Source organism: Notothenia rossii (assembly GCF_949606895.1).
Source record: "Notothenia rossii genome assembly, chromosome: 5".
NCBI classification, from domain to species: domain Eukaryota; kingdom Metazoa; phylum Chordata; class Actinopteri; order Perciformes; family Nototheniidae; genus Notothenia; species Notothenia rossii.
This window is the reverse complement of record NC_136903.1, coordinates 4536852-4548710: the sequence shown is the minus strand read 5'-3', so window position 1 is coordinate 4548710 and position 11859 is coordinate 4536852. Positions and strand designations below refer to the sequence as shown.

Below are 11859 nucleotides of genomic sequence, written 5' to 3'. Positions count from 1 at the left end.
GAGTGAGAGTTACTGTTCAAATGTTTATATCAGGGTGTCTTTGCTCTAAAGGGCCCCTACTATGCTTTTTATTGCTTACATAATACTAGACACATTTCAAAAACTGGCTGGTGGGGGTGGGGCAGTGCATGTAAACATTTATAAATAAAGCACATACTTTTAAAAGACTTAAAATAGTCAACACTCAAGAAATTGTGTTTTTCAAGGATGGTACAGTGGTGGTATGAATGTGGCTTTTTTTTACCAATTTAAAGACTTTTCTAGTCCAGATGAGCTTTTATTGGACTGTTAAGGGAAGATTTATGCATGATAAGAGCCAAACATTGCAATACAAACATTGGATTGACACGCTGTTATTTAAGAAATGTATAGACGTTTTATTATATTGTTACCAAGATAACATCTCAGATATCAAGCTCTCCAAGGTACTCAAAATAGACAAGATCAATCTATTATATGCAGTATTGAATGTCTCCTCACTCATCGTCCCGTTGAACTTTTCCTTTTCGTCGTCACGTTGAACTTTTCCTTGTCGCTCATCGTGCCGTTGAACTTCTACTCGTCGCTCATCGTGCCGTTGAACTTCTACTCGTCGCTCATCGTGCCGTTGAACTTCTACTCGTCGCTCATCGTGCCGTTGAACTTCTACTCGTCGCTCATCGTGCCGTTGGACTTGTCGCTCATCGTGCCGTAGTACTTATCCTTGTCGCTCATCGTGCCGTAGTACTTATCCTTGTCGCTCATCGTTCCGTTGTACTTATCCTTGTCGCTCATCGTGCCGTTGAACTTGTCGCTCATCGTGCCGTTGAACTTGTCGCTCATCGTGCCGTAGTACTTATCCTTGTCGCTCATCGTGCCGTAGTACTTATCCTTGTCGCTTATCGTGCCGTTGAACTTGTCGCTCATCGTGCCGTAGTACTTATCCTTGTCGCTCATCGTGTCGTTGAACTTATCCTTGTCGCTCATCGTGCCGTTGAACTTGTCGCTCATCGTGCCGTAGTACTTATCCTTGTCGCTCATCGTGCCGTTGAACTTGTCGCTCATCGTGCCGTAGTACTTATCCTTGTCGCTCATCGTGCCGTTGAACTTGTCGCTCATCGTGCCGTAGTACTTATCCTTGTCGCTCATCGTGCCGTTGAACTTGTCGCTCATCGTGCCGTAGTACTTATCCTTGTCGCTCATCGTGCCGTTGAACTTGTCGCTCATCGTGCCGTAGTACTTATCCTTGTCGCTCATCGTGCCGTTGAACTTATCCTTGTCGCTCATCGTGCCGTAGTACTTATCCTTGTCGCTCATCGTGCCGTTGAACTTGTCGCTCATCGTGCCGTAGTACTTATCCTTGTCGCTCATCGTGCCGTTGAACTTGTCGCTCATCGTGCCGTAGTACTTATCCTTGTCGCTCATCGTGCCGTTGAACTTATCCTTGTCGCTCATCGTGCCGTTGAACTTGTCGCTCATCGTGCCGTAGTACTTATCCTTGTCGCTCATCGTGCCGTTGAACTTATCTTTGTCGCTCATCGTGCCGTTGAACTTGTCGCTCATCGTGCCGTAGTACTTATCCTTGTCGCTCATCGTGCCGTAGTACTTATCCTTGTCGCTCATCGTGCCGTTGAACTTGTCGCTCATCGTGCCGTAGTACTTATCCTTGTCGCTCATCGTGCGGTTGAACTTGTCGCTCATCGTGCCGTAGTACTTATCCTTGTCGCTCATCGTGCCGTTGAACTTATCCTTGTCGCTCATCGTGCCGTTGAACTTGTCGCTCATCGTGCCGTAGTACTTATCCTTGTCGCTCATCGTGCCGTTGAACTTGTCGCTCATCGTGCCGTAGTACTTATCCTTGTCGCTCATCGTGCCGTTGAACTTGTCGCTCATCGTGCCGTAGTACTTATCCTTGTCGCTCATCGTGCCGTTGAACTTGTCGCTCATCGTGCCGTAGTACTTATCCTTGTCGCTCATCGTGCCGTTGAACTTGTCGCTCATCGTGCCGTAGTACTTATCCTTGTCGCTCATCGTGCCGTTGAACTTATCCTTGTCGCTCATCGTGCCGTTGAACTTGTCGCTCATCGTGCCGTAGTACTTATCCTTGTCGCTCATCGTGCCGTTGAACTTGTCGCTCATCGTGCCGTAGTACTTATCCTTGTCGCTCATCGTGCCGTTGAACTTGTCGCTCATCGTGCCGTAGTACTTATCCTTGTCGCTCATCGTGCCGTTGAACTTATCCTTGTCGCTCATCGTGCCGTAGTACTTATCCTTGTCGCTCATCGTGCCGTTGAACTTGTCGCTCATCGTGCCGTAGTACTTATCCTTGTCGCTCATCGTGCCGTTGAACTTGTCGCTCATCGTGCCGTAGTACTTATCCTTGTCGCTCATCGTGCCGTTGAACTTGTCGCTCATCGTGCCGTAGTACTTATCCTTGTCGCTCATCGTGCCGTTGAACTTATCCTTGTCGCTCATCGTGCCGTAGTACTTATCCTTGTCGCTCATCGTGCCGTAGTACTTCTCCTTGTCGCTCATCGTGCCGTTGAACTTGTCGCTCATCGTGCCGTAATACTTATCCTTGTCGCTCATCGTGCCGTTGAACTTGTCGCTCATCGTGCCGTAGTACTTATCCTTGTCGCTCATCGTGCCGTTGAACTTGTCGCTCATCGTGCCGTAGTACTTATCCTCGTCGCTCATCGTGCCGTTGGACTTGTCGCTCATCGTGCCGTAGTACTTATCGTTGTCGCTCATCGTGCCGTTGAACTTGTCGCTCATCGTGCCGTAGTACTTATCCTTGTCGCTCATCGTGCCGTTGAACTTGTCGCTCATCGTGCCGTAGTACTTATCCTTGTCGCTCATCGTGCCGTTGAACTTGTCGCTCATCGTGCCGTAGTACTTATCCTTGTCGCTCATCGTGCCGTTGAACTTGTCGCTCATCGTGCCGTAGTACTTATCATTGTCGCTCATCGTGCCGTAATACTTATCCTTGTCGCTCATCGTGCCGTTGAACTTGTCGCTCATCGTTCCGTTGAACTTTTCCTCGTCGCTCATCGTTCCATTCCACAACTGCTCGTCTACTTCATGGAGTACTGAAAAAACATTTGAGTCATAAATGATGGACGTCAAGACAATAAATTTAGCTTTTATCCAAAGCGACTGACAAAAAGTGCGTTCGACCAACAAGATACAAACTAGAAGGAAACAGAATCATATAAGTACATCAGGTTTCAAAGAGCTAAAACATTTCAAGTGCTACTCAACTGGCTTTAGATAAGCCAGTCCTTTATTAGTATATAAGTGCTTTGTTAGTAATTCTATCGCTCGAAGTGGAGTCCAAAGAGATGAGTTTTCAGTCTGAAGAAGATGTGTAAGCTTTCTGCTGTCCTGATTTCAATGGGGAGCTCATTCCACCATTTTGGAGCCAGGATAGCAAACCCACGTGTTTTTGCTGATGGGAACTTGGGTCCCCCTCGCAGTGCGGGTGCAGCGAGCCGTTTGGCTGATGCAGAACGGAGTGCACGTGCTGGGGTGTACGGTTTAACCATGTCCTGGATGTAGGAAGGGCCAGATCCATTCGCAGCATGGTACGCAAGTGCCAGTGTCTTGAAGTGGATTCTAGCAGTTACTGGAAGCCAGTGAAGGGAGCGGAGGAGCGGCGTGGTGTGGGAACATTTAGGAAGGTTGAAGACCAGACGAGCCGCTGCATTCTGGATGAGCTGCAGAGGACGGATGGCACATGCAGGTAGACCAGCCAGGAGGGAGTTGCAGTAGTCTAGGTGTGAGATGACGAGAGCCTGGACCAGAACCTGCGTCGCTTTCTGGGTCAGCTGGGGACGTATCCTCCTGATGTTGTAAAGAGTGTATCTGCAGCAGCGGGTTGTAGCAGCGATGTTTGCAGTGAAGGACAGTCTGTTATCTAGGGTCACACCCAGATTCCTTGCAGTCTGAGTCGGGGGGAAAACAGAGGGGCCGATGTTGATTGTTGGGTCAAGGGTGGAACAATCTTTTCCCGGAAGGAAAAGCAGTTCAGTCTTGTCAAGGTTGAGCTTGAGGTGGTGAGCAGACATCCACCGAGAGATGTCTGCTAGGCAAGCAGAGATGTGTGCGACGACCTGGGTCTCTGAGCGAGTTTGTGTACAAGGAGAAGAGGAGGGGACCAAGAACAGAGCCCTGAGGGACCCCTGTAGTTAATTGACAAGGGTCGGACTCGGACCCTCTCCAAGTTACCCTATAGGTGCGGTCTTTGAGGTATGAGGTGAGGAGGGAAAGTGCAGAGCCTGAAACTCCAAGTTCTTGGAGAGTGCGAAGGAGGATCTGATGGTTCACCGTGTCGAATGCAGCAGACAGGTCCAGAAGGATGATGACAGAGGAGAGGGAGGCTGCTTTAGCAGTGTGCAGTTCCTCAGAGACAGCAAGGAGAGCAGTTTCTGTGGAGTGACCTGCCTTGAAACCAGACTGGTGCGGATCCAGAAGGTTGTTCTGATGGAGATAACAGGAGAGTTGTTTAAAGACAGCGCGTTCAAGTGTTTGAGACAGGAACGGGAGGAGAGAGACAGGCCTGTAGTTTATAACATCAGACGGGTTGAGAGTGGGTTTCTTTAGGAGAGGGTTTACTCTTGACTCCTTGAGACTGTTTGGAAAGTGACCAGAAGTTAGAGAAGTGTTGATGAAATGGGTGAGAAACGGTAGAATATCAGGAGCGATAGTCTAAAGGAGGTTTGAGGGATAGGGTCCAGAGGACAGGTGGTAGGACGGGCAGAGGTAATGAGGGTAAGAACCTCACTTGGAGAGAGAGGGGAGAAGGAGGTCAGTGTGTGGGTGAAGGGAGGGTCTGGTGACCCAGCGGTGAGTAAAGGTGAGTCAGAAAAAGAAGAACGAACATCATCAACCTTTTTTTCAAAGTGGTTAACAAAGTCGCTTGACAGAAGGGAGGAGGGGGAAGGGGCTTTGGGGGGGTCCAAGAGGGTGGAGGGGGAAGGGGCTTTGGGGGGGTCCAAGAGGGAGGAGGGGGAAGGGGCTTTGGGGGGTCCAAGAGGGTGGAGAAGATGGAAAATAGTTTTTGGGGGTTGGAATAGGAAGATTGGATCTTATCTTATCCATCACCGCCTCTGCTTATTAAGACCTTCTGTGATTTGGCGTTATCAGCAGAGATCGACCACAGCGTCCACTGGCCGGAGGAAGATGGATGCGACATCATCTGAGGTGAGAAAACCCAACTCCTTTTTTGTCTTTAAAGAAAGTTCACGAGTTGCTCAGAAGTTTGACCGAGCACAAGACGGTTTTGATTCTATGGTTCAGAGATAAATCATGGCAAGACTCATTTATTATATTATACAGCTTTGCATTTAATTTGCTTTACCCGTATTTATTTTGTTCTATAGCTTTCTCACGTTTTCACCTTTCATTTGAGGTATTTGTATGTTCCTTGAAAGCAAAATAAAACAATGAAGAGAGTGATCCAGTGGAACACAAAAGCATTGTACACAATTTAAACCAATCAATGTTGTTTAATTAACAAGGATAATCTGGTGTTTTGGAGTTGATGAGTAGTGCAGATATCAATGTAAAATCAATCGACAGTAAGGAGAATACTTACTTCCGGGTGCAAAATCCTCCGTTATCCAATGGGAATGGACGCTCACATTCCCTTTAACTGCCGCCGACATGGACCGATGCGGTGCTTCCCTGAGCGTCAAATACCGCCGCCGATGGGAATACATTGCAATCAGTTGAAAGCTCTTTGCGTCCGTTTATGAAGCTGAAGGAGACTCGGCGTGTCACAACTGCACGCCAAAGGACCCTGACCAAGCGTCGCTCCTGGACGTTCAGGGAGTGAGACTGTGTTGCCTTTTCTTTCTCGTAAATTATGTATACATAAAAAACTGTTGTTTTTTAAGATACACAGAAGGCAAGTTTGACTTGGGTTGATTCTCATCTGTTTTCTCAGTGTGTGTTCGGGCGGAAGACACCTTATCCATTTTTAAGACTAGGATTAAGAATGAGCTTTTTGATGAAGCTCAAAGTTAGGGCTTCCTAGAATCAGCCCTTAGTTTTGCTGCTATAGGCTTAGACTGCCCAGAGTGTTGTGTGTCTGTCGCCTGGCAGGTTCTAAGCATTAAAGGCTTCACCTGGGTCAGGAGTTGTGGCTGTGCCTGTCATAGCGGTCCTGAGTCGTGATATGAGTCAGGGCTGTGCATGTTTTTAAAAACAATTTACTTGTACTTTATTTTGAATAACTAATATCTATCATTTTAATATGTAAACTGTACTTTGATAATGTCATCTGGGATTTTAGAGACATTTAACTGCATCTGCTTTTTTGCGGTTTCATCTGTAAATATATATGTTATTTCATAAATGGAACTCATATATTGTATTTTATTGTTTCTAAAATATAAATAAAAAATTAACTATAGACATTAAATACATTTAGATCTCAAAAATCAAGTGAACAAGAACAATACATTTGTGTAATATTGAAATACTCAAGTTATTGTGTGTTATTTGTTTTTCGACTTGAACAAAAGATTGAGGTAAATGTTGAACAAATATATAGAGCGAAAAACAGTTGAAACTTGTTTATTTTATTTGTTGAGGACTTTTTTAAGCTATACAAACATTCTCCAGAGAGTTGGACAAAAATAAAATCAAAATAACTCAAAAGATTGAGAAACAATTTCTTCTTCTAATATGAATAAAGCATGAATCCTTAATGTACCACCAACAACTCACCAGATACATATCCCTTTAATACAAATATTTAAAACTATAACCCAAAAAGAAACCTCTACTTTAATTATGAAAAAATAAAATAAGGGGTGCATTTCTTCTCACAGTTATCTTTGGCTGTATGAAACACTTCGTATATATACAACGATAAGGAAATAAAATGTTATGAATTTAACACCCAGAAATTTCAGGTCCGTGCAAATATTTCTTAATCATAAGAACATTATCTTTGATCGAAAAACCAGAAAACATCAAATATGTGTACACTGCACCCACCCAATCATATACAAAGAGTATATTACATTTAGTGAGAGTGAATCTTTCTGTAGAAAACAAAATGGTTGTTTTACTCAGTGTGATTGACAGGAGAGACGATCAGAGGGGCAGAGTTTTCACCACCTTCATTAAGATAGGGACCAAAGAATGGGTAGAGTTTCTCTTTGAAGCAGCAGCCAGGCAAGGAGTAGATCAGAGCTGCAGCATCAACATCATAAAAGGAGACCAGACCCTCCTCATAATCCACAAACATCCCCACCTTCTCAGGCTGAGACTTCAGAGAGAGACGGACATCAGGGTCGAGAGCTTGGTATTCATTTCCATTCCTCAACCATATCAGCCAGTAACCTTCCTGAGGAGACGCTGAGATCTGTCCCTTCCTGTTGATCGACTCTCTGACCACTCCTAGATCCCACCCAGTCTTCCCTTTAACCTGAACCTCATAATAAAATCTTCCTGAAGAGAAACTCGGCTTTGCTAAGACATAAGGACAATAATCAAATCTCTCTGGATTGTCTGGGAGATTCTTCTTCACATCACCAAGTTTAACTTGTTTTCCATCATCAGACAGGATGAGATAGGGATGTGCTGTATCAGGATCAAGAGTCACCTCCACCTCAGACTGCTGGACCCTCTTCAGCTCCACCTCAGAGAGCAGCTTCTTCATCTGTTTCCTGAGCGTCTCCTCCAGCTGAGTCACAGCTCTCCCCACAGTCCCCTCATATGAAGGTGGACGGACCCTGACTTCTGTCCAGTTCTTGGTGGGTGGAGCAGCGTTCAGGGACGTGAAGCTTTGGAGGAGGTGGAGCTGGTCTTCAGAGCGTGAGAGCTGCTCCACCTCAGAGCTTCTCTTCTTCAGCTCAGAGACTTCCTGTTCCAGCTCTTTGATGAAGCCTTCAGCCTGTTCCTCTGTCTCTCTCTGCTTCTCTTTGATGGTGTCGATGAGCTCGGCCTGGCTTCTCTCAACAGACTCCTTCAGAGCGGTAAAGACCTGAACACCATCTGCTATCTCTCTGTCTGCTCCTTCCTTACTGAGCTCCACTGAGCGGTTCATCTCCTGAATCTTCAGTCGTCTCTTCTGGATCATCTGCTGGATTTCAGCCTCTGTCTTCCCCAGCTCAGCCTTCTTTCCTTCATATTCTTCTTTCAGAGGAACAACAGCATGTGTCCTGTGGTCTAAAAGAGTGCAGAGCATGCAGACACACACCTGGTCGGTCTGACAGAACAGCTCCAGCAGTTTATCGTGCTTCACACACATCCTGCTTTCCAGGTTCTCCTCAGGGTCGATCAGCTGATGTCTTTTCAGACCAGACATTGTCAGATGAGGCTCCAGGTGAGTCTCACAGTAGGAGGCCAGACACACCAGGCAGGACTTCAGGGCCTTCAGTCTGGTTCCAGTGCAGACGTCACAGGGAACTTCTCCTGGTTTGACAACTTGTTGCTCTGAGCTGCTGCTGCTGGCTTTCTGTTGAGCTGACTGTCTGAACTGAGCAGCCATCTCAGAGATGAACGTGTTGACCTGCAGCTCAGGCTTTATGTTGAAAACCTTTTTACAGTTGGGACACTGACTCGGGACATTTCTATCCCAGTGTTCAGAGATGCAGGCTTTACAGAAGTTGTGTCCACATGGTATGGCGACTGGATCAGTGAACACATCCAGACAGATGGAGCACAGAAACTGATCTTCAGTCAGCAGACAGCTGGCAGCAGACATGTCTACTCTGTTGGAAAAAACATTAAATATAGTTATAGTATAATTATTTGTTTAAAAAGAATCAAACTATGAATATATTTATTGAGGCTGCCTCTCACTGCCTGCTGCATAATAATACATGAAAACAATGATAAACTAATATTTTATATTGTTGCAGTCTTAAATCTAAAGCCCTGTGTTCCTTGTCTTTATCAGCACTTTAATATGTAAAATCATAATAAGTATATATAAGTAATAAGTAAAAATGGAAAACCATTAAAAACCCAACGATCCCTGCATGACTGTCACATTACACATGAATTAATATTATAATACGGCTACCCTGCTCATATGACATAGCTGCTTATATTGTTATTAGAGGGGAAACGGTATTTAAAGCAGCCTGAGTACTTTTAATATTGAACTTAAGACATGTATTACTATATAATGTAATTTATTTTGGTTTTAAAGTGTCTGAGGGAGGCATATATTCGGTATATGTCTGAACAGACGTACCAGCCTCAGATTCTGATTAAACTAAACCGTGTTCAAATATTTAGTTAGTGATTGTGTCTGTAGTTTACTCACCAGTGTTTGGCAGAGATTCTGCTGTGTTGTTCAGAAAAGCTGCTGGATTCAGTCGAGTGTTTCTTTAGAGAGAAACAGAGAGACGTGCAGCTGTTCTGTCGATCAGACAAACTTTAACTTTAATTTCTGGGAAGTTGAAGCTCTCCTGTTTCAGTGTAGCTCCACCTCTCAGTGGCCCGTCACCAAGAGGGAGTGGAGGAGGGACTACAAGAGCAACAAGGCCTTTCTTTCTCCAACGGTTGAGACACCACCAACACTACAACTCCCATAATCCTTTCTGCTGCAAACACTACAAATACCATCGATCTCAGAGAGTTTAAATGACTTAGTGGTTCTGTGTTTTGGTGCTGAAATACTACAGGTGACAGAAAAAGAGAAAAGCAAACATTATTAACTTGATTTTGATTTGTATTTAAGATATTTTAGGGGCAACAATTTCATATTCTACTTCCTTCACTTTAGCTTCCTTTCTCTTCCATACAATTATGTTTCCTATTAAACTAAACTGCAATTCCTTTTTAAAGTAAACTATGTTCTCCTGTATTACAGTTCCAGTTTTAAACACAAGGTAACTTTTGAAAACACTGAAACACTACTTGCTAATGTTTAGAAACAATATGGTTTTTAATAATCACATTATATAATAAGTTATGGCTCTATGGAAAATACAACACAGCTTTTGGTTTCCACGGACTGACTAGAAACATTTGTGATATGTCAAAATCAAAAAAATATGTTTCCCTTATATCGTAATTGACAATGAAGTTTAGTTTATACAATTAAGGAGAACCTAATCAAAACATCTGTGAGGTACAGTAAACAGCAACATGCTTTTTTATCCCAGTAAACAGAAAAGTAGTAACAATAATAATACTTTTTTTTGAGACCATCTTTTAAATAATTTTACAAATGTTATAATTTTGCGATGAATCCCTCCTACTCACCTTCCACATATCAAGGTTGTTATATATCGACAATCATAATTTACTTTAAGGATATCACCAGGTCACTTAACAGTTGACTTATACTTTATAAAGGGAGGATATCCTTTTCTTTCTCGTAAATTATGTATACATAAAAACTATTGTTTTTCAGTTACACAAAAGGCATGTTGGACTTGGGTTTATTCTCATCTGTGTTCTCAGTGTGTTCAGGCGGCAGACACCTTATATTTATTTATTATAATTATTGATTCATATTTTGTATTACTTTAAAATTACAGCAGGTAAAGGTAGTGCCGATTTATTTATTTATTTGTAAAGATATATTTTGGGCCAGAGAGCGACTTCATTAGAGATGCAGGGTTGGAAAGAGGGGAAAGAGGGGATGGCATTGCCTAAAATGTTTATTGTGCTCGGGATTCAAACCCTCTTACCTGGCAGCTCTTACCACCAGCAGCCCAATGGTAGATTGTTTTGTTAAATATACCACCATGTATCTTGTGAATTTCACAGAAATATCAATAAAATGTGTCTTAACCTAAAATAATACATGACAAGCTATTTGTTGAGGACTTTTTGTATTATCTGAAGTAAACTACAGGAACCTCAAACATTGTACTAACCCTAACCCTACAACACTTGGGAATCTCTGAAAACTCCGCCGACGGAAGAAATTTCAAACGTCTATTTCAGAGTTCTGTACCTTTCTCTATTCTTCCATCCCCTACTCAACCCATATTGAGAAGGTCTTGCATGCACCGCCCGGGAATCGAACCCGGGTCACAAGAATGGGAATCTTGTATGATACCACTACACTAGCGGCGCTTGTATTGTGCTTCTTTATATATAATATAACTATCAATATATTGACTATTACAGTGTTTTTGGTTTTCCTAGATGTCGGAGAGCCCTGTGTATCCTTAATATTGTGGCATCACAAACCTGTAGTCATCGTCTTCAAAATCGCTAGGGCATTAGCTTTTTTTCATCTTAGCTATAGAAGAACAAGTTACCCTTAGAGTCCAGTGATAAGTAAATTCAATGTTGCAGTGGTTACAAATAACTCTGGCTCTCTCAACTCCTCTGACGGAAGAGGTTTAAAATGTGCATTTCAGAGTTCTGTACCTTTCTCTATTCTTCTGTCCCCTACTCAACCCATATTCAGACCAGGCCCGACTCCAGGATGAAATGACTGAGGGGGCTCTTAAAAAATCCGAGGGGGCGATTTGTTTTTTCTCACAACAACGAAAAATACTGGCAATGTAATGAATTGACACACCAAGCTTTTTTCCTTCTCACTGCTCTACAATATCTTTGCTTCTTTATTTGTATTCTGGATTTACCCCTCTCGTTCTGTTCTTTTCCTCTGATCTTTAATAACAGATAGTACATTATTAGATGGCTGCACTTTGGTTGACAGACTAATATTGATTTCCTCCATTTATAAATTGGCTCTGTAATTATATCATAACCTTTTCTCCTCTATCCCTTAACTCGTCTTCCGACACAGATGTTACTTACTTACTATCTATCTAGAAACATGTATCTGGTTGATTTTTATTTCCAGGATTGAATGTTCAGACCAAGGCCTAAAACCTGGCATTTCATAAGAAAGTGACTAATATATAAACCAAATGTAATATTGGATAAAAC

The 11859-nt window shown here is 43.3% G+C and overlaps 2 protein-coding genes across 2 annotated transcripts in view; both read right to left on the bottom strand.

Annotated features, from left to right (window-relative positions):
• Positions 1-353: 353 nt before the first annotated feature.
• The window catches only part of LOC307038427 (uncharacterized protein), a 93928-nt gene continuing 82422 nt past the window's right edge, over positions 354-11859 (bottom strand). Inside the window, exon 3 of the mRNA XM_079679813.1 lies at positions 354-3068. Coding sequence (XP_079535939.1) covers positions 646-3068 — 2423 coding nt within the window. The 3' untranslated portion in view covers positions 354-645. The remainder of the gene's footprint in view (positions 3069-11859) is intronic.
• LOC307038449 (E3 ubiquitin-protein ligase TRIM21-like) lies at positions 6548-9366 on the bottom strand. The gene is made up of 2 exons (XM_079679846.1): positions 9266-9366; positions 6548-8705 (listed from the first exon to the last, which is right to left on the bottom strand). Exon 2 carries the CDS (start codon positions 8696-8698, stop codon positions 7055-7057), a length of 1644 nt encoding a protein of 547 aa, XP_079535972.1. The 5' UTR covers positions 8699-8705; positions 9266-9366; the 3' UTR covers positions 6548-7054.

Bases quoted from the DNA above. Each gene is read 5' to 3' on its own strand.
- LOC307038449 (XM_079679846.1), bottom strand. From the start codon at position 8,698: ATGTCTGCTGCCAGCTGTCTGCTGACTGAAGATCAGTTTCTGTGCTCC.